General features: G+C 44.5%; 1 protein-coding gene and 1 long non-coding RNA gene across 19 annotated transcripts in view; one reads left to right on the plus strand and one right to left on the minus strand.

Moving 5' to 3' along the window:
- Positions 1–631: 631 nt before the first annotated feature.
- On the plus strand, positions 632–18,700 carry LOC113919361. The gene is made up of 4 exons (XR_003518967.2): positions 632–5,611; positions 10,514–10,615; positions 10,811–10,981; positions 17,745–18,700. It is a non-coding gene; the product is annotated as an uncharacterized LOC113919361 (long non-coding RNA).
- UPF3A (UPF3A regulator of nonsense mediated mRNA decay) overlaps positions 7,987–22,563 on the minus strand; it is a 32,815-nt gene continuing 18,238 nt past the window's right edge. For 8 of the 18 annotated variants that reach the window (XM_027588265.1, XM_035726529.1, XM_027588266.2 and 5 more), the window contains 4 exons: positions 22,033–22,330; positions 19,822–19,970; positions 8,482–8,700; positions 7,987–8,262 (listed from right to left, as the gene is read on the minus strand). In XM_027588265.1, the coding sequence (XP_027444066.1) occupies positions 8,214–8,262; positions 8,482–8,700; positions 19,822–19,970; positions 22,033–22,330 (715 nt within the window). In that variant the 3' untranslated portion in view covers positions 7,987–8,213. The other 10 variants (XM_035726532.1, XM_027588275.2, XM_027588267.2 and 7 more) reach the window with 9 other exon arrangements.

Below are 22,563 nucleotides of genomic sequence, written 5' to 3' on the forward strand. Positions count from 1 at the left end.
CCTTGTGTTTACATTAGGCGACCCAGATAATCTAAGCTGATCTCCCAGTTTTAAAGTCAGCTGGTGAGAAGCTCTAAATCTCCTTTGCCATACAAACTGCCATAGTCGTAGGGCCTGGCATCTTTTGGGGCCACTCTGCCTACCAGACCTGGGCTTGAAATTTGGGGTTTTGATTTCTCTGCTTGGCCTATTGCAAGGTAGCTTTCCTCAGCAGTGTGGTTACCTCCTCACTGGTCTAGGCCCTCGTCACTGTGTATGTCTGTTAGTAAACTGCCTGTAGTGTCGGGACTGTGTCAACCCCCACTCACCCTTTACACACTGAAATCAGGTCTCCACAAGACTGATTTTATGTTGCATATTTAAGGTCTTCCATTGGCAAACCATACCTTACTCAAGCAACCTTCCAACCCCACTCTGCTCATTGTTTTTTTCTTCCCCAAGAAAATGCTCCATTTCCTATTAAAACTGCTACCCTGGGGCGCCTGGGTGACTCAGCTGGTGAAGCGTCTGCCTTCGGCTCAGGTCATGATCTCAGGGTCCTGGTATCGAGCCCCAAGTCTGGCTCCCTGCTCAGTGGTGAGCCTGCTTCTCCCTCTCCTTCTGCCTGCCGTTACCCCCTGCTCGTGCCCTCTCTCCCTCTCTCACAAATCTTAAAAAAAAAAAAAAAAAAAAAAAAAAAATTTAAAACAACTGCTACTCTCACTGAGCCTGGCACAGTTCTCTCCACTTTCCAGGGCTACTCTTGCCAAACTGCTTTTTATTTTATGAATTGGAGAAAGAAGAGACAAACCTCTAAGACTGAATTGGGCCTCATTTAGTGTTGACTCAGTGCAGGAGTGCTACATTTTCATTACAAGTTCTCCAGACTAAAACTGAACAAACTGTTGGAATAAAAAAAGATGATTTAACACTTCTGATCCTGACCAATTTGTGGCTTAGCTGGTTTGAGCGTAATGTTAACTTTTTGCTTCTATCACTAGCTGATCTCTTGCAAGTGCTTGCCATGGGCCAACAAGAGGACTAGATGAAATGCATGGAAGCCTCATAAATTCTTGATTTGTATAAATGGAAGAGTTAGTTCTAAGGTCAAGTGAACAAAAATTTTATTTGAATCAAAAACAGAGAACCCTGGCCCCTCAATCAGTTCCCAGACTTGAGCCAGTTTACAAACCCAGAACTCCTTGGATGCAGGGGAGGCGTGGTCCCCTTGAGTGAGAACCCAAGTACACTGCCAAAAAATTTAGAGTTAGCCTTTCTCCCAACCTTCACCCGAGGGACTGATGGCCTTGGAGCAGCGCAGCTGGAGAGGAAACAGACCGTCAGGACTGCATGGACGCTGATCCCAGGAGATCCCAGGCGTCACTGTGGCCCCTCCAGTCCAAGCAGGGTTCACGCAGGTCAGGTGCCTGGGGTGTTAGGTCTGTCTCACAGCTGGTTCTGTGGGCCCCCAAGCCATCCCGTGGCTATTGCCCCAGCTCGGGAAGTATCTAATTACAGTAGCTATTCTCCGGAACTGTCAGTATCCCCGCATGGGTTCCCTACCTGTGGGGTGAGAGCTATTACAGTGGAAGAGATCGGCTGAAAGCCACTGGTAAATCCAAGGCAGTCAGGCAGTGAGGATTCTGGGAAGATGGTGGAGCAGGAAGCACCAGGAATCTGTCCCCCAGGGAGGCCACAATTGCACTGGCAGAACCTGTCTGATTTAACTATTTGGAACTCAAGTCTGCTGAAGGCTTGCAGCTTGCCGGGGAAAGCTCGGACAGTACATTTTAGCTCTTCACAGTGGCAGCTACCCATCCCCACCCCCACCATGGGAGCATCTTGCACACAACTTACAGGAGCTAGGATGGGTAAAAAGGACCCTGTCTTCCCAGTATTGGGTATCTGTGCTTTGCTGATTGCTAGTTTTGATCACAGAGGTGCAGGCAAAGAGGCAGGCAGTCATCTGGTTGCATCTCCTCCGCTGCTGCCATCGCTTCACCCTCCAGCTGAAGTGACTTTCAAGAGATTTAAAGGGCCAGGACTCACCACCACCCCCACCCCCTACCCACCCCTACCCCAACCTCACTTTTGCTTTTCCCCTTTTGGGAGCCAGACATTAAAGAGGACATTAAAAAAACAGCTGCATGTACAAGGAAAATGAGAAAGTGGCCATGAATGCCCAAGGAAAGGCTCTAGAAGAGACATAAGAAGACACTGTTTATACCTCAGGATGATCTCTACACAGAACCTACAATAATAAAAACAACAAAAAATAGCAAACCCTGGGGAAGAGGGAGAATCCGATTTCCACAGTTGCACATTTTAGATTCAAATGTCCAGTGTTTCACAAAATATCACAAGATACACAAACAGGAAAGTATGACCCATTCAGAGGAAAAAATTTCAGCAGAGTCTGTCTGTGAGAAAGATTTAATGGCAGATCTATTAGACAAACATTCTAGAACAATGGTCCTAAAGGTGGAGAAAGTCAAGAAAAGGGTGTATGGACAAAATGGAAATACCAACAAGATGACTGAAAACCTAAAAAGAAATTCTAGAGCTGAAAATACCACAACTGAAATGAAAAATTCACTAGGGGGATTCAAAGGCAGATTTGAGCAGACAGAAGATTTCCTGAACTTGAAGATAGGACAGTGGCAATTATCCAGGTTGAGGAACAGAAAGAAAAAAGATTGAAGAAAAGCGAGCAGAACCTAAAGGGACCTGTGAGACACAATCAAGTAGACCAACATATACATTGTAGGCATCCCGGAAGGAGCCCGAAGAAAGAGAAAAAGGGGCAGAGCGAATATCTGAAGAAATAAAAGGCTGAAAACTTTCCAAACTTGAGGAAAGACATGAGTATAAACATCCAAGAAGTTCAACAAACTCCAAGTAGTATGAACTCAAGAGACCCACCCTGAGACCCATTATAATCAAACATTTAAAAGACAAAGACAAAGAATGAATCTTGAAAGCAGCAACAGAGAAGAAAATCATCATATAAAAGGTATCCTCCATGAGAATATGTACAGATTTCTTATCAAAATTTGTAGGCAGAAGATACTGGGTCAATGCATTAAGAGTGCTAAAAGAAAAAAAACAAACCATTAACCAAGAATCCTGTATCTGGCAAAACTGTCCTTCAAAAGTGAGAGAGAAATCAAGACGTTCCCAGAATAAACAGAAGCTGAGTGAGTTCGTGACCACTAGATGTGCCCCACAGTAAGTGCTCAACGGAGTCCTGCAGGGAAAAATGAACGGACACTAGACACTACCTCAATGCCGTATGGAGAAATGAGTATCTTCAAAAGGTAAGTATATGGGCAATTATAAAAGCTAGTATTATTGTAACAATGGTTTGTAACTACTTTTTTCTTAGCTAAGTGATTTAAGAGACTATGACATATAAAGAAAAAAATATTACTGTAAAACCAGTATTACTGTAACTTGGCTTTGTAACTCCAAATCTTGTTTTCTACATTACTTAGGAGACTAATGCATTTTTAAAAAGTATGTTTTGGGACACACAAGGTATAAAGATGTAATTTTGTGTCATCAACAACCTAAAGGGGGAGGGGACGGAGTTGTAAAGGAGCAGTTTTTCTGTTACAGAAGTTGCACTGCTACAAATTCAAATTAGAGTGTTCTAACTTTACGATGTTGATTCCCATGGTAACCACAAAGAAAACTGCCATAGATTACATGCAAAAGGAAATTAAGAAGGAATTCAAACATTTCACTTAAAAAAATCAACTATAAGCAAGAGACAAATACAGGAATGAGGAAAAAATATAGACATTCCACGTGCTCTATAAGCTATAGGACATAGAAAACAAATAGCACAATGTCTCATCTAGTGGATGAGATGGAGACTTTCCACCTTAGCAAGAAAGAATAGGATGATGAACCGTGGCCTGAGGACCATTCATGAGCCCCCTTATAGGAAGAAAAAGGAGGGGGAGGGAGCCCAGGCCCCCAGAAGGCCTTGCTGCTGGGAAGGGGGCTCTTCTCTTCTGCCAGACACAGCTGGCTCTGCTGACCATCGGAGGTTCACAGCCAGCAGGGTGAGGCAGGTGGGAATTGAAAGGCACCACATTACAGGCACTCAATACATACTAGCTGAATACATGAGTGAATGGCCTTTCTACACACATGCAAGTGAAAGGCTACCAGGAACCTGATGCAGGCCAGCTGAGTTCCTTTATGCATGTACTGTGACCATGCCAAGCCAACCTCTTCCAAACAGCCTTGTTTGCTCCTGCTTGAAACAGGGTGCCCAAGCAAGGTCACCTGCTCTTCCTGGTGAAAAAAAGCAGGAGCAGCGAGCACAGAAACCAGCTGGGCCTTGGGTACTGTTTGCAGTTACAGAACTGCAGGAGGAGCCCATGACCTCTCTCCTACCCTACATTCTGTATGAGGCTAGAAGCCAGGCTCCCTCTCCATGCAAGGACTTCCACCACTTGGCCATCACCAAAAGTGCAGTAAGGCACTGGCAAAGCTAAGGACCTACCTTCTTGGACTGTATAGCTTTCATCCTTGATGAGCACACACTTACTCGCTTGCTGGGGATCATGAGCACAGGGGTTGAGAGCCTGGGCTGTGAAGTGAGACAAACCTACATTAGCACCTGCCTCCCTTGCTTAGTGTGTGCATGTGTGTGCATGCCTGAAGATGAACTTGAGCAAGCTATTATCCTCATGTGCAAAATGGGGCGGACTTGTAGGACCTACCTCATAAGGTTATTATGGAATAAGACAGCATAAAGTGCTCAGAGCACTAGTCAAATTCCTGGCACACTGAACATACTTCATAAATATTGAATGCCATTGTTACCTTATGCTCTGATTGAATCATGCTAATGAGAATTTTGACGACTGGCAGGAAAAGTAATAGTAAAAGATTAAAATTTTATGGCTTACCTCTTCTTGGCAATGAGTTGAGGGCCTTTTAGGTCTGCTTCCCAGAAACAAGATGAATGACTCCAACTGAATAACAAACCCTTTTAAAAGTTGGGTCTTTGTTTTTTCAGTAAGATTGAAAGTTATAAGATGGTAAAATCCTTACAAGTAATTTCTGATTACAGATAACTTGAACATTTGGCATATAACGCGAAAGAAATTTAAAGAATTAGGTGGCATTCCTATGACAAGACCCCTCTGGTCCCTAATTACATCAATGTGGTCTCAGCAATGAGACCAATAAAAATGAAAACTGGAATAGGACTGTCCAGATCATCTCATTCTATCAGTACAAAGTATTCATTCACTTCGCCCGTCAACATACGAACCAACCGGAAAAAAATCCCCATCCAAGGTGAATTTTCTTTTTAACACTTTACTACTGAAAATTTTAAACATTTACTTAAGTCGAGAGAGTTGTGAACTGGATCCTCACCACCTTCAACACTTGTGAACATGCTGTTGTTTTTAAGCCACAGAGGATTATGGTACCTTTTGTTTTTATGTTTTAGTCATTTCAGGCTGCTGTAGCACATTCCCGCTGCCTGGCCCCCGTGGTGGGGAACACTGATGCCAGAATGTGTGTGTCTGCTTCTTTGGACAGGTTATCTGGAAGTCATGGATGGTTTCTCTGCGCCTGGAACAAGAAACAAGTCCTCCCAAGAGAGGTGAGGAACAAGCACACAGATTCCCTGCTGAACAAGCAGCAGTGGGGCAGGGGAGTGGGGGGACGACACTCGGGGTGCATGCGGCAGTGTCAAGTTGTCTCAGGCAACTGCAGCTGCTCCTTCCTCCCTCTTGGCACTAGAGGCCCGGCTGGTGAATGTGAGGGGGCCCAGGGGTTTGCAGCAGCCCCCGCAGAGCTGTGGTGCAGCCATGGGGCCTCCTGTCTGGGGGCCACGTGGTCAGACACTCTTCTTATTCTATCCGGGGAGTGTCCCAGAGTGGAACCCATGAAGGGTGCATTGATTTGTTCACTCATTTAAACGTGTCTGCTATGTGTCAGAAACAGCTTTAGGCTCTGGAATAGGAAATGAATAAAGCAGCCTGCTTCTGTGGTGTTCAAAGGCAGATGGGAGTGGATTCTAAAATGAAGAGTGAGTTTCTCAGGGAGGCCCGGCACTCAGGGCACGCGGAAGACTGGTCCGTAGCAGCTGGCTCACACCCTCAGGTGCAGGTGGAGCCTGGGAGCCTTGTGGGGTCAGAAAGTCTGCCTGGGGCTTGAGATGCTATACTCTCCAACAAGTGAGGATGCAAGGAAGGGGTGTCTTGGTAGCTAAGGGGACAGCCACGTCGGTAGGAAACAAGGGCACAGAGGTGGTGGTGGAGGCAGCATGTGTGTGTTGGACACAGAAAGGAGCACCAAGGAAAGATTGGATGGGTCCCAAAGCACAGGTCCTCTTGGATGACTCAGGTCCACAGCAGTGCCATCCCTAAACAACCCCCACTGGTGACACCCATGCTGGTCCCTCATGCCATAGTTGCTCACAAGGCATCAGGGAGCTGGGGTTCTGCGGGTCCTGTACCCCAACAAAGGCACAGCCTTGCCAATAGTGTCAAGCTGGTAGGTCTTTGCCAATCTGCGGTAAATGCCTATAGAAAAATTCACAGAACAAACTCGTTAAGTTCTCACAAGGTTCTTCGAGTGTAGCTACCCTTCTGGATAGCGGAGGATCTCTGGTCTGTGAAACTTCTAGTCTAGAAATTGGTTGAAGGGCCATGTCTCTCTGAGGGTTGAGGGTTGCTCAAGTCGGGCCTGTATTCACTAGATCTGACATAGGGTTTAACTATGCAAACCAAGCAAAGATCTAGTGGGCAGTTTATCCTTTTCAGCCCCAGGCACTTGGTGATCAGTCACCCCCCGAGTTATCTGGGGGAGGGCCATTCTGATGGCCTCACTGGCCCTTCTGCCTGCTCTGGTCAGCTTCCCGGCTTTGCCACTAAACTGGCTCTTCCTTTCCCATTTAAGCCAGGGTGCCTGTACTAGGTTCCTATGGCTGCTGTGACAAGTGACCACAAGCTTAGTGGCTTAAAAACACAGAAATCTATTGTTACAGTTCTGGAGGTCGGAGCCCACAGTCAGTGTCTGCAGGGCTTGCTCCTGCTGGAGACTCCAAGGGACAATCTGTTCCTGGCCTCCTCCAGCTTGTGGGGGCTGCAGGCTTCCTTGGCTTGTCACAGTATCTGCACCTCACCTGCTCTTCTGACTACCTAGGTGTAAAACCCTTCCCTGCCTCCCTCACCTGCACAGCCCAGGAGAGTCTCCCCATCTCAGATCCTGAATTTAATCATGTCTACAAAAACCATTTTCCTCCCCATATAGGGTAACCTTCACAGGTTCCAGAGACTAGGATGTGGCCACCTCTTGGGGCCATTTTCCAGCCGACTCCAGAGCCCACTTCGCGATAGGAATTTTTGGCATCTCAACCTCATTTGGCCACTGAGTTTAGGCTCCTAGTAACCAGTTGCACCAACAAGTGGAATCTGTCCTTTGTTTAAACCAACACAGTATCCATAAATTCAGCCCAACTCAGTATTATTTTATTCTGTAGACTCCTACACTCAGAATCCATTCCTCCATTTGTTCCCCTCATTTTTGCCGACACGAATTAGTAAAGGACTGGGTTCTTTTCGTGTGGAAGCTGTCTTTCCTACATCGACTTTGTTATTGGCTAATTCACGTCTGAAAACAGTGGTGGGGTGGGGGGAGCATAAGAAAATCTGCTTCCTTGGGGAAGGAAGGAAGGAAAGATGGGCACGGGAGCATCGGTGGGGTGTGAGTGTTGGTGAGCCCAGTGTGCTCCGAGTCTTTCAAAAACTCCTAAGTACCTCCATTCTGGTACAGAGGCCATTCTTTCCACATTATTGAACCAACTTTCACATTTTGTGGTTATTTCAACCCTGTGACTATATGACAGTTTATTTTACCACTTGCATAGCAACTCCCAGGTCTTATGTTTTAAGCATTTAGATGTCTTGTTTGCTGTTTTGCAGTCCAATTCAGTGCTGTTAGAAATCGCCATCCTATACCCACCATCTTGCACTCTTTTTGCCTTTTACACTGTTCCATGGTGGTGGCAATATGATTTCCGCAAACCTGACCCACAATGGATAGTTGATTCCAGGTGACCACAGGTGATTAGCCATTTTCCACCACAGGGCTGGGCTGCCAGATTCTTATTCCTGGATATTAACGGTATTTCTCCTCACGCCAGTGTAACTTCTTTCCCCAGATTTCCTTGTGTTAGTGTCACCTGTAACTTCCTCCGTTTATCCATTTTCCTTTGGAGTTCTTGGTTTTAAGCAACAGAAATCAATCCTAGCTGAGTTAAGCAGAAAAGGGAAATCACTGGAAGGATTTCAAGTAGCCCAGAGAATGAACAAGATGAGGCTCAGAACCAACGGACAGGGTGGGACGCAGGAAGCCACACTGGGCCCCTGGGGAAGCACCACTGCCCTCCCACTGGGTGCCGTTATCATCACCACCACCACCACCACTTCACGCTGCTGCCTTGGGTGGCCCCAGATTGTGCCTCACCTCTGCATCATTCCTGAACCAGGGTCATGGGGTTGAGCTCTGACTTCCTGTTGCCAGGGGCAAGGGATCCCAAAATTTATTCCTTCCAAATAGATCAGTGTACTTGCGGAGAAGATGATTAAAAAAAAAACAACAATCCATATTTCCTGTCCACACCTTATTTTGGTCCTTAGGCCAGAACTATTATAATTGTCTCTTCGTCCACTTATGTGGATTTCCCTGGCAAACAGAGAGCTCAGTATCAGCAAAACTCTTGTGCTTCGTAACCAGAGCATGCAGCATCTGTCCCGGCATGACATACACACCCAGAAAAGTGTATCTTCATTGAAGGAAATGAAGTAGGGGTATAGGGTGTAGGGCTGCCCTGGGCAGGTGAGGGTGTTTGTGGTGTGAAAGGGAGAAGATGTGGCCCTGTCCCTTATTCCTAGAAGGTAGAACCTGTAATTCACCTCTTAGAAGAAGCAAAAGAGGGTTACTGAAATGTGTATTAAATGGAAATGCTTAGGTTCCAGGAAGACTTGGAGGACTTCATATTTTTCTAAATATTTGTGGGGTTTTTTTTCAAGATTTTTATTTATTTGAGAGCGAGTGCACGCACACACGAATGAGTGGAAGGAGAGGCAGAGGAAAAAGGATAAGCAGACCGCGCTGAGAACAGAGCCCGAATTGGGGCTCGATCCCCAGGACCCTGAGATCATGACTTGAACTGAGATCAGGAGTCAGACACTTAACCGACTCAATGACTCAGGCACCCCTAAATATTTCTTGTTTAACTAGCAAAGTTTCAAGAGGAACCATAGCTTTACCACATTACAACCTATCAGTTGGTTCTACATTACAACCTCAAGCCTTCGGGTTGTTTCTTTGCAGCTATTTATAAAAGGAGGTCATGGCTGTGCACTGCGTGGCCTCTGGTTCTTACAGGAAACACGGTGGGGTGAAGAGGATCTCTTGAGGCCTCAGAACCACCTGGAAGATGAGAGCTGGGCCCTAAATTACCACAAGTTCTTAGGCAGCGCTTGGGAATGTGCATTTCTAACAAGCCCCCCAGCAGCTGCTGGGGGTGGGGTTTCACACTTATTGCTGGGCAAGCAATGGGTTTCCTTGAGGTGAAAGCTTTCTCACATTCACACAAAACCAAACCTGTCCATCAGGATCAGATTTGACAGCAAGTAACAGACACAGTCACTAAACAGCTTCAACAACAAGGAATACCCCTTCACCCAACAGGAGTCCACAGGGGGTGGGCTTCAAGGGTGAGCCGGTCCCGCGGTTCTACCACTGCAGTCAGGAGCCTGGGGTCCGACTCCCCTTGGGCCTCCTTGGCCACATACAGGACACAGCGGGTCTGCCCTGTTGCCTCTCTGCACTGACCAGGGATAGTCAACCCTGCACAGGCCCGGAGCAGACTGGCTGTGCCTGGGGGCAGCACTGATCAGACGGGGGCAGGCTGCCAGGGATTCTGTTCACAGGAAAGCAGGTGACAGGGGTCACAGGGCTCCCTAGCAGAGGAGACAGAATACATATCAAGTGTCTGTTACTTTAGGTGACAGTTTTTGCCTAGAATACTGAATCTCTCCATGTTATGTTTATGGCAAGATGACTGTGAAAACAGATTAGTCCTGGATTACGGAGAGCCTAATGGAGGAGACTTAAATTTTTAAAAAAGTTGTTCCTTTGAGGATCTGACAAAAGCTTAACAGAGACTATAGACCAGTCCACAGAATAAAAAACTATATGACCTGCTTATCGCTAACATGGTGAGACTAAGCTAGGGAGCCCGTGGATGGCCAGAGCAGCAGCAGCGTCACAGGACCACTCAACATGGATCTCAGGTGAAGGGTTCCTGATTGATCTAGGGGGTCCGGTTTTGCCATTTATGACCTGGAAGACTTGAGAAAGACCCTACCTTTTTGGGGTTTCTGTGCCTTGTGTGTTTAAGGAAGGGTGTGAGCCCTGAGAAGTCAGGGGCAGTCTACTTCGCTCACTGCTGTAGGCTGGACACCTACAAAAGTGCCACCTTCCCACACAGGCGTTCAGTGCAGATGTGATGAATGAATGAATACACGTCCCAGAGTGATAAAACTGCCTTCAAAGAGCTGCTGTTGGACTAAACGTGAAGAATGTCATTAAGGTGAGAGTCTATCAATTCCAACGAAGCAAAGTTGGAATTCCTTAATGTGACCATCTTTTCAGTGGGAATATGGCTTTATTCCCTTTGTGAAGAAGCCCAGGAACTTTTAAAATCAAGTGACTTCTTTTGAGAGTGGGTGGGATTGAGTTGGCCTGTCATAACCTGGTTTGTCTTGTCTCTCTCGCTGATATTTAGGTCAGATGTGGAAAGTGTTTGGGAAAGAAGTATTGGATTATTCTCTGAATTTCTGTCAAGGAAAATTTGATGTTAGTTGGCATGCCTGACAACATAGTCCTCAGATCTTCTCTTTTCTTGATTTGGAGGATATTGGACAGCTGTTGAAAACCTGCAAAAAAATCCCAAAAGGTAAGGCCTTAAAAAATACATAGGTGTATTTTTTACTGGTAAATATTACACAGAATTTCAAAGAAAAAGGGCATGATTTAGAAAACCTTAACTTCATATGATGACAAACACTGGATCTGGGCAATGATAAAATATGTTTTACCTACAGCCTAAGAAACTGGTTAAGTTACTGCTCAAGAGGAAAAAGCACGACAGAGAAAATGATAAAGTGGTTATTTGTAAAACAGAAGGTCAGCAAGTATCATACGCAAACCTATTCTAGCAAAAGGAAATCCATCATGCTGCATGTCAAGGCAAATGGTGTTAACACATATATTAAAGAAAATGTTAAAAAACAGTACTAATATAGTTTCTACTTGAACTTAAGCAAACACTAAAAACAGAAAAAGAAATTGCATGGAAATCCCTAAATGCTGGTTTCACCAGTGTCCTTCAATGAGAAACTTGGCAATTTAACAACGACGCCGAGGGAAAGAATTAGTTTTCAAATTCCTCATTTTACATATATTATTTCAGGTATTTGTATATATTTGGTAGTAAGTTTTGAATTCATTTGGAATGAGAAGCAATGAAAATCTATTTTTGTACATAATCATTATTTAAAAATTAGAAAACAACTAAAAATCATCTTAATCCTACCTGCAATTACTATTAAATTGTGGTATATTTCCTGTATTTTTCCTAAAAGCTTGAGTATTTTGTATTTGTACTTCTTAACCTCCACTGGTTTGTTCTCTGTACTTAGGAGTCTGTTTCTGTTTGTTTTTTTAGACTGTACATACAAGTGAAATCATTTGCTTTTTCTCTGACTTATTTCACTTAGCATAATACCTTCTAGGTCCATCCATGCTGTGGCAAATGGCAAGCTCTCATTCCTTTTTGGTGCCTGAGTAATATTCCATCATGTGCGTGTGTGCGTGTATCACATCTTTTTTTTTTTTTTTTTAAGATTTTATTTGACAGAGACACAGCGAGAGAGGGAACACAAGCAGGGGGAGTGGGAGAGGGAGAAGCAGGCTTCCCACCGAGCTGGGAGCCCGATGCAGGGCTTGATCCCAGGACCCTGGGACCATGACCTGAGCCAAAGGCAGACGCTTAACGACTGAGCCACCCAGGCACCCCTATATCACATCTTTATCCATTCACGGATGGACAGTTGAGCTGCTTCCATATCCTGGCTATTGTAAATAATGCTACAATAAACAGAGGGGTACATCTTTTCAAATTAGTGTTTTCGTTTTCTTTGGTAAAATAACCAGCAGTGGAATTACTGAATCATATCGCATTTCCATTTTTTATTTTTTCAGGAACTTCTGTACCATATTCCATAATGGTTGCACCAATTTACACTCCCACCAATGGTGCACGAGGGTTCCCTCTTCTCCACATCCTCTCCAACACTTGTTATCTCATCTTTTTGATTGTAGCCATTCTGAACAGGATGAGGTGATCTCTCATTGAGGTCTTAATTTGAATTTCCCTGATGATTGGTGAGGTTGTGCATCTTTTCATGTATTTTCTTTTATTTTTATTTTGTTTAAGATTTTCTTTATTTATTTGACAGAGAGACACAGCAAGAGAGGGAACACAAGCAGGGGGAGCGGGAGAGGGAGAAGCAGGCTTCCCGCGGAGCAGGGAGCCCAATGCGGGGCTCGATCCCAGGACCCCGGGATCATGATCTGAGCCAAAGGCAGACGCTTAACGACTGAGCCACCCAGGCGCCCCTATTTTTTATATTTTTTAAAGAGATGGTGCCTGCTGGCTTTATTTATTTTAAAGATTTTATTTATTTGACAGAGACACAGCGAGAGAGGGAACACAAGCAGGGGGAGTGGGAGAGGGAGAAGCAGGCTTCCCACGGAGCAGGGAGCCCAATGCGGGGCTTGATCCCAGGACCCCGGGATCATGACCCGAGCCAAAGGCACTTAACGACTGAGCCACCCAGGCGCCCCTTCATGTATTTTCTTTTAAAGATTTGTCAGAGAGAGAGAGAGAGAGAGAGAGAGAGAGAGAGAGAGCGCGAGCGCGAGCACCAGCAGGGGGAGCAGCAGAGGGAGAGGGAGAAGCGGGCTCCCCGCTGAGCAGGGACCGCCGCCAAGGTGGGTCTCAATCCCAGGACCCTGGGATCACGACCCAAGCCAAAGGCAGACGCTTAACCGACTAAGCCACCCAGGTGTCCCCTTTTCAAGTATCTTTTGACCACCTGTATCTTTGGGAAAATGTCTCCTCAGGTCTTCTGCCCATTAATGAAATTGTTTGGTTTTTTTCAGAACTGTTTATATAATTCTTTATATATTTTGGATATTAACCCCTCATCAGATATGTCATTTGCCAAGTATCTTCTCCTGTTCTGTAGGTTGCCTTTTTGTCTTGTTGGTTGGTTTCCTTTGCTGTGCAGAAGCTTTTCATTTTAGTGTAGTCCCAAGAGTTTATTTTTGCTTCTGTTTCCCTTGCCTGAGGAGATGCATCCACAAATACGTTCCTAAAGCTGATTTCTACGAGATTACTGCCTATGTTTTAGGAGTTTTATGGTTTCAGGTCTCACAGTTAGGTCTTTAATCCATTTGGAGTTTATTTCTCTGTGTGGTGTAAGAAAGTGGTCCGGTTTCATTTTTCTGCCTGCAGCTGTCCAGAACCCAGCACCATTCATTGGGAAGATCATCTTTTCCCCACTGAGTATTCTTGCTTCCTTTGTGGTAGATTAACCGACCCTATACTTCCACATTGGTACACATCTTTTCAGACATTTTCTAGCACAAACATCCAGTGTGTTTAAACTACTATAGCACATCATGCACTTCTAACTTTGTAACACACTGTGCACATTTCAGCGTCATTATTCTGCCAGCCAGCCATCTCCCATCTCTCCTGTTACAGCAGGGTGTAGGGAGGGACAGCTGGTGTGCTTACTGTCTTTACCTGTGCGGGTCTGTCTGTAGGATGTCATGTTAGGAGTTCAAATGCTGGCTGTGAGGATATTTCCATTTTATGTTTTGATGTGGCAATTTTGCCTGAGGAATTTTCTAACAAAGGAACGACCAAATCTTGTTGGGATGCTCCAGGAGAGGGGAGCCACCACTAGGTTCCTTCCTGCACCTTCTCAGTCCTCAGGTTTCCTGGGACAGGCCTGTCTCAGTCAGCTCCACCACCATTAACAAAATACCACAGATGGGCACCTTCAGACACAGATAACTTATTTCTCACAGTTCTAGAGGTTGGAAGTCCAAGATCAAGGTGCCAGGTGTTTTGGTTCCTGGTGAGGCCTCCCTGGCTTGCAGATGGGCACCTTCTGGTATCTCCTCTTACAAGAACACTAATCCTATCAGATCGGAGCCCCATCCTATGGCCCCATTTAACATTGATTACTTCTTCATTCCAGATACAGCCACATGGGGGGGGATGGGGGGTAGGGTTAGGGCTTCAACATGTGAACTCTGTGGGGACAAAGTTCAGTCCATAGCAAGGCTTGAGTCTGAGTATCATGGTTTCTACCATCTGTGAAGACATCCAAGAAATGCCAGCAGTTTGGTAGCCAAACATCTCCTACGTTGCCCCTCACAGTCTGATACCCAGACATCTCCTACATTGCCCCTCACACCCCAGAGTGTCAAATCAGTTGCTCTACTTTTTGGTTCAGAAAAGTATGGTCCCAGTGATGTAGGAAATGGCTACTTTATGCAAGTGTAACCAGGTAATTATATGTAGGCACAAAGCTCTCAGTTTGGCACCCTGACATGACAGTAATTTCTACCATGACAATAAATTGTTTTACTAAAAATGCTATTATTGTTGAAAAATGCCATTCCTCTACGGGACAGACATCTTTTATTGCTTTGTGATACAAATTATTAATATAATTATTTTTTCATTTAGATGTGTAACAGTGAAGAATTTTGGGAGAAACTTAAAACATTACACGATAAACATAATTTTGATACAAAGATAAGGAGGAGCACTTACAAGAAGCTATTAGCTTTCCACCAAAATGCAGCCCAACAGAAGCTCAAAGACAGCATTTTTCTAAACTTCACTGAAGTGACAAAATTTTAAAAATAAAGATTTAAAACTGAATTTTCACATAACAATTACTATCATTAGTCCTTGCTATAGCTGGGACTGTGTTGAAGCAATCAACTGGTGGATTTAAGTAGGCTAAAAAACCCTCGACTTTGAATACTGTTCTGAAAATAAACTTATTTTCTCTCATTTCTCTTTTGCTATTAACACAGATCAAATAGATCAAATACCTACTTAATTCTCCACTTTAATCTCTGACATGTCCTTAATTTTAAAGATAGGAAGAGAACAGAAAACAAATCTACTTAAAGTGGAGATAATTCTTTCTCTTTTCATCAGCGTTTAGAAGATAGATACAAATGAGAATTCCATGACAGAGGCGAACATAAAAGATCATTTCTCATGGTGTGATGTGAAGAAGCTCACGCTCTTCACTATCCGGGTCCTCTACATGTGCAGAAGGACTGTGCCCAGAAGGGCCACCAGGCCACAGCCACACACCCTGCTGTCCTTGTGGAGATCTGGTCAGAGAACCTGTTGCCCCATGAACTGCCTCACCTTCCCCCAAGGGTCTCACTGTCATTTGACTCATGAAGTGGGAGATGATCACTCGGTAAGCACTATTATCAAGCAAGTGAAAACTTGTTTCCAAAGATGTAAATAAGATTCTTCAAAGTGCCTATTTCATGTCAGATTTGAGGAATTACTTCCAGTCAGCTGGTGTTTATATTTTACTGGCAAGACTGAGATCCATTAGAATACTGATAGTTAATGTTCTGCTTTGCTATGTTCACGTTTTTTAAATATAATTATTAAAATTATTAGAGAGCTGAATAAAACCAGATTGGGATCTAAAATGAGAAACAATAGAAAAAAAAGGGGGGGGCGCCTGGGTGGCTCAGTCGTTAAGCGTCTGCCTCTGGCTCAGGTCATGATCCCAGGGTCCTGGGATGGAGCCCCGCGTCGGGCTCCCTGCTCGGCGGGAGGCCTGCTTCTCCCTCTCCCACTCCCCCTGCTTGTGTTCCCTCTCTTGCTGTCTCTCTCTGTCAAATAAATAAAATCTTTAACAAAAAAGAAAGTTTTGCAAAGCAAATATAGAAGGCAAACCAACAGGTGGCCAGCCCCACGCCAAACCCTCGGTCACACTGAGCACTGCAGTCCCTCCCTGTGATGTGGACTGCAACTCCCAAGGGGTATGTCCATGTGAAGAATATTCTTTCCTAACATTTCTACCATTTCTTAGACATGTGATTATCTCAGAAACCTTTTTTTCTGGCTAATTAGTAATAAAAACTTTACAAATATGAAAGCAGCTTGACTTTGCCAGCAACAGGTGCTAGACATCTCTAAACCTGTTTCCTAGTTTTATGAAAGGGAAATCATGTATGTCCTGCCCAACCAATCTTAAAAATGAGTCTAAGTCAAAACTAGGAAGTGTGTATGGAAATGTTTTATATCAAGGTAACCCATTATACAATGTATTATTATTTTAAATCAGTAATCTCAAAGTGACTTCTGAGAAGCCCTGGGGGCAGATCTCAGGAACCTTTCAAAGAGTGTTACTACTTTTTACTTATTTTCTAGCTTTACTGAGGTATAACTGACAAATCTGTAACATTTAAAGTGTACAACATACTGATTTATAAAATGTATACATTATGAAAGGATTCACACTGTTACAGCATCACCTCACACATTTACTTTTTTGGGGGGTGAGAAAATTCTCTTAGGAAATTCCAATTATACAATACAGTGTTATCACCTACAGTCACTACCTTGTACCTAAGATCCTTGACCTTAATCTTATAACTGAATAACCCATGACTTTCACTAACCTCTCCCTATTTCACTCACACCCTAGTCCTGGCAGCCACCATTTTACTGTTTCTAGGAGTTTGATTTTTTTTTCCACACTGTACATATACACTATTCGTCTTTTTTGTCTGGCTTACTTCACTTTGCATAATGTCCTCCAAGTTTATCCACATTGTTGAAAATGGCAGGGTTTCCTTTTATGAGGCTGCATAATATTCCATTTTCTTTATCCACCCCTCCATTGTGGACACTAAGGCTGTTTCCATACCTTGGCTACTGTGAATAATGCTGTGACAAACATGTGAACAGATGTGATTCCACTCCCTTTGGATCTGTGCCCACAGTGGCAATGCTGGGTCATATGGTAGTTCTATTTTTAATTTCTTGAGGAACCGCCACACTGGCATACCATAGTGGCTCTACTACTTGGCATTCCCATCAGCGATGCACAAGGGTTCTCTTTCCTTCACATCCTTGCCAAGACTTGCTCTCGTCTTTCTGATTTTAACCACTCTGACAGGTGTGAGGTGTTATCTCCTTGGGGTTTTGATTTGTATTTCTCTGATAAGTAGTGGTGTTGAGCACCTTTTCATGTACCTGTTGGCCATCTGTGATGTTCTCTTTGGAAAAATGTCTATTTGGGTCTCTTGCCCCTTTTTATTGGGTAATTTTTTTTTTTTTTCCCTGTTGGGTTGTAAGAGTTCCTCACATATTTTGGTTATTAACCCCTTATTAGGTATGTGGTATGAAGATATTTTCTCTCCATGGGCTGCCTTTTCATTTTTCAAATGGGTTCCTTTCATGAGAAACTTTTTAGTCCAATGTAGTTCCATTTGTTTATTTTTACTTTTGTTCCTTTGCTTTTCATGTCATATACTAAAAATTATCGCCAGGACTGGTGACAAGGATCGAATCCTCTGTTTCCTTCTAGGAATTTTATGGTTTTAGGTATTATGTTCAAGTCTTCAGTCATCTTCAGTCAAAGCCCAAATGAGCAGTGAGAACACAGTGAGATCCAGCCTGATCTAAGTAGGAGTCAGCAAACTACGGTCCACAGCCAAATATGGCCTGCTGCATGTTTTTATAAATAAAATTTTATTGGAACATGGCCCTGCCCATTCATTATGTATTGCCCAATGGCAGAGTTTATAAGTTGTAACAGAGACCAGAGAGTCTGCAAAGTCTAAAATAGTTACTACCTACCCCTTTTCCATCAGGGCTGGCTGTGCTGGGTCACATGGACCTCACTAAATCACAGCAAGTCCTTCTCACCCCTCCCCTGCCAAATTCTTGGAATTCCGGAGTCAAGAGCAAGAGCACAGCAGTGCCATGGGACGGACTATATGTCCAATAGTCAAACATCTTTAATGATAAATGAGTAATTCTCAGGTTTGTTTTTTCTAAGATCTTATTTATTTGAGAGAGAGAGAGAGAGAGAGAGAGAGGTTCTTTTCTTTGTTGGGAGTTCCTCCTCCTAGTCATTCTGTTGAGGGGTGGTTGAGGGAATGTACAGAGTCCTAAATATCAACCACAATCCAGGCAAGATGCACCATCGAAACCGTGCTTGTGGAGATCCAGGTATATATTCTGGATATATAATATTATCTTTCTGCTTGTGGAGATTCAGATATATATTCCTACACCTCAGGCTGATTTCATGGGTGTTCAGAATGGTCTGGTAGATATCCTCAGGCTGATTTCATGGGTGTTCAGAATGGTCTGGTAGATATCCAGCTAAATTCAGGGGCCTGGTTGAATCAGAGTCCCCTACTCCTCTGCCATCTTGCCCCCTCCCGAGAGAGACAGAGATAGGGAGAGAGCGCACAAGCAGGGTAGGAGGACAGAGAAACAGCCTCCCCGCTGACCAGGGAGCCCAATGTGGGGCTCGATCCCAGGACCCCAAGATCATGACCTGAGTAGACAGACACTTAACTGACCGAGCCACCCAGGTGCCCCAAATTCTCAGTTTTTTTGATAAACATTTCATATTTAGTAAGGAATAATCAACAAAATACTCAGGTAATTAAAGCTACATTTTGAAAAACAGTATTTTATTATGTAAAATTTGATATAGGAAAAGTACCATAACCTGGACTTCCAAATCCACAGCAACTAAAATTATTTAGTATGTGGTCCAAAGCATAGTGCCAAAAATACATTGTTTAAAAATTTCACTAACATTAAAAAATACTGTGAACGCATAATTACAGAAAGCTCCATTAAGTCCTTTAAAAATAAAACTGCCTCAGAATGCAAAAAGGAAAACCCCAGATGCTGTACCTGTTATCCCTGTCCCCAAATAATGCCCTTATGTTATCTCAGCAGCCCTTACATAACAGTGGTTATACACCATGAGCAGCACATCCATCAAAAGACTGTGAAAAAAGTCAGTGGCCAAATTGCTGAAGGGTCAATACTTAAAGCCATAGAACTTCACATAGTGGTAAGGCTCCTGTCCTGAGAGCTACAGCACAGAGATGTCAGAATGCTCACGACAGCATAGGTGTCTGGATCACCAGCTTGCAATGGCATGAGAGCTGCTCCCTTCCCTTTTTTAAACTACATCTCATACACACGCGTGATCCGGATCCTGACAGATCACTTACAGATGTGTAGAACGCAAAGTACAGGTTATTCCTACAACGTTTCAAAGTGCTTCACAGTCCACACTGGTATAATACTAATTTTCTTCCCTGTTTTAATCATATCTTTCTACTTTTCAAAAAAGATTACTTGTTCTGTTTTGTCTAAACAGTATATACTAGTTTATACTAAAAACAGTAAGATCTATGACAACTTTTCAATTTCTTAACAGGTTGCTTCTTTCTTAAGAATGGTTTCTAGATGTTTCTATGCCACACGTATATTTCTAGTTTCTGATTTCTTTAAAAGGAGTAAATGCACCTTGCGGGTTATACTCTAGGCTAATTGATACATTTCTGGAACGCCCTCTCTAACCCACAAAATGCTGAATGGGAGCTTCCCGTCAAACGTGCACGCTGACTCACCCTGCCTCTTCACTCTGCTGGGAACTGGACCGTCCCGAATCTTCAGCCTCACCCCTGCTTCCATCACGGCCCTCCATAGAGATCCCCCCGGCAGTTTCTTGTGCTCGGATGCGAGCTCCTGGCTGGTACAGCTGCAAGGCCGGCCGATCCTGCCGGGACAGAGGGGTGGGTTACCCTTCCAAAGGCTGGCAATACAGGAGGGAGCAAAATGTCTCTACTTCCAGAGTCTGATGATCCTCATTATCTAAAGCAAATCAGTCTTACAGCTAAAAATCTGCCTTTTTTCAGCACTATCTCAGAAACCAGGCATTTTGAGGTCAAAAAAAAAAAAGCCATGAAAAGGAAGACAGTTAACATTTAAAATAACTTGAAAGAAGGTAAAATTAGTATCTGGGAAAATGTTACGCTCAAACCCAGAACACCCCCAGAGCCAGTAGAACCATGGCATTCCCCTCCCAGGTGGAGAGATGAAGACTTACACACACATCTCAGCCCCTCCAACTCACCAGGTAGGGTAAACACGCAGCCTAAGACAAAGCAAGGCATAGCCCCTCAGAGGTGGCTTTTTAGGGTCATGAACCAAATAGTTAGTAAGATCTGTAATGAGCACTTTCCATGTGGGTTATTCCTGAACTGTCCTCTTCATCTGATTAAACTCTCAGAGGTGGAAGAACACAACAATGCTTGAATAAAGTGTGTAAAATACTACTGAACTGCTTCAGGACACTAGGATGGTGAGGCCAGTGAAGGACCAAGGGATTCTGAAGGTTAAGGATCAGGAGCAACAGTGGGAAGCCAGCCAGCTCTGCCCTGAAGGAGAGGGGCACCAACAAACCCCTGGCTCAGGGAAGCCTCCTGCACCTGCACCCCTTCCTTGGCCACCTGGGGGCCCTGGCACATCCCGCATGGTATGTTTCTGCAGGGCTCACCAACTCACCTTTACCCACTCCCAGGCCCCACAGTCACCACCAGGGCATTTATTGGCATGCCCTTTTCCTTAGCGGAAGCCTGGCCAGTGAAGAGAGCGCGAAAGGGCTGGGCAGGCACCGTGGGTCTGAATCCCTGTGCACACAGAGGTGCAGGACTCCCATGCCACTTCCTGCCTGAGGCCAACACGCACAGTCCTGCTTTTCACCAGGGCAACACTGGTGTGCACAGTGTAAGGACACTGTAACCAGCCAGGCCTCATACAAAAGGTGCCATTATGCACAAGGCACTATATTACCCCCAGAGCATCAGTTAATTGAGAGGAGTCCCAACACCTAAAGCTGTGTAAATACAGATCACTCACTGTCGCTACATCAAAAGCCAGCTGAAACACAAGTGTTCATGAAACAACCCCCACCAAAAAGACCCATGGCTATACCTGCTGTACCTGAGGTTAAGGTAACTACAGAAACCTCTGAATAATACAGATGTGGTTAATCAAAGGTACAGATGAGAAGGCTCCCCTCTTGCCGGGAGCTCTGCTTTGCCTTTACTGGAAACATTTTAAAAATTCACATCGCTGATACCAGCAACACCTTGGGTGGATCTGAAGGGAATTCTGTTGAGTGAGATAATCTCGGGTCACACACTGTGTGCTTCCACTTCTAAAGCACCCCTGAAATGACAAAATCAAGCAGACAGAGGACAGTGTGCCTGCTGAGGTCAGGGATGGGGTGGCAGGTGTGTGTGGACCGCAGCCCGGGGAGCCTTGGTCCCCTCGGTCATCAGGTAGCCGGGCGGTGGGAAACTGGCTGGCACCATGGGGCCTGGCCCTGGAAGGGAGGGGACCCCATTAATATTGCTTCTCCGCAACAAAGTGATCTGAAAAAATATTAACATCAAACTCTTGGAAAAAAAAAAAAACATTTATTGGTCTAAATGGGCAATTCCAACCCTGTGTCGACTGTGCAGATCTGACAAGTATTTATGAGCCATTTGACGCTCTCCTAATAACCAGTATGTTATTAGTAATATAAGAAAAAGCTCCACAGAATATCATAAAATGCAAGCTCTCGGGTGGTGCACTCCCTAAGAGCGAAGGACCAGTGGGGGTGGAATTCCCACTGTCAGAGTGTGTGATCTGAAATATCAAGACACCTAATGTAGATTTCTCTGTTTTGGCTAAACAAAGTAACTTTTGTTTGGCAAAGCAGGTGTAAGCCTGCAGACGTGTAGTTTATACTTTTAGGGTTGATGAATGAATGAATGAATGAACAGAAGAACCTTGTTTCCTGGGCGCTCCGCTTTGGGTGCTGGGCTGCCTTCACTCCTGTGCTCTCTCCCAGGCCACTTTGCTGCCTCCACAGGGATGCCACTGTCCTGGCTCCCCTTCTTCCCTCTGTCTGAGGGGACTCTTTTCCCCCATTTCAGCTCTTCTTCATTTCTCCTTGAAAACTTGTCAAACTCACAGTGAGCTCTGTGCTTTCTGCTGTCATCCATGTGGCATCTTTGTGTTTCAGGCTCTTTTTCTCGAAATCTTCTCTCCATCTCCCTTTGCTCTTTATCACTGTCATTCTGCAACCTGTGATTCAGTACAAATTCTCAGTAACCTTAGGTATACTGCTTGTAGAGTACCTATCTTCTCGTCCAGACCACAGGTTCCAGAAGAGGCAGGGAATACCTAAGTCTGCTCATCAGTGCACTGCAGGCGTGCCCGTAATGGGTACAGCACAGGCATTCAAGAAAAAATTGCCAAAAGATGAATCGACAACAGTAACGGCAGCATCTACTGTTAAACCTGAATGACATACATAA

Source organism: Zalophus californianus, chromosome 3 (genome assembly GCF_009762305.2).
Source record: "Zalophus californianus isolate mZalCal1 chromosome 3, mZalCal1.pri.v2, whole genome shotgun sequence".
Lineage (NCBI taxonomy): Eukaryota > Metazoa > Chordata > Mammalia > Carnivora > Otariidae > Zalophus > Zalophus californianus.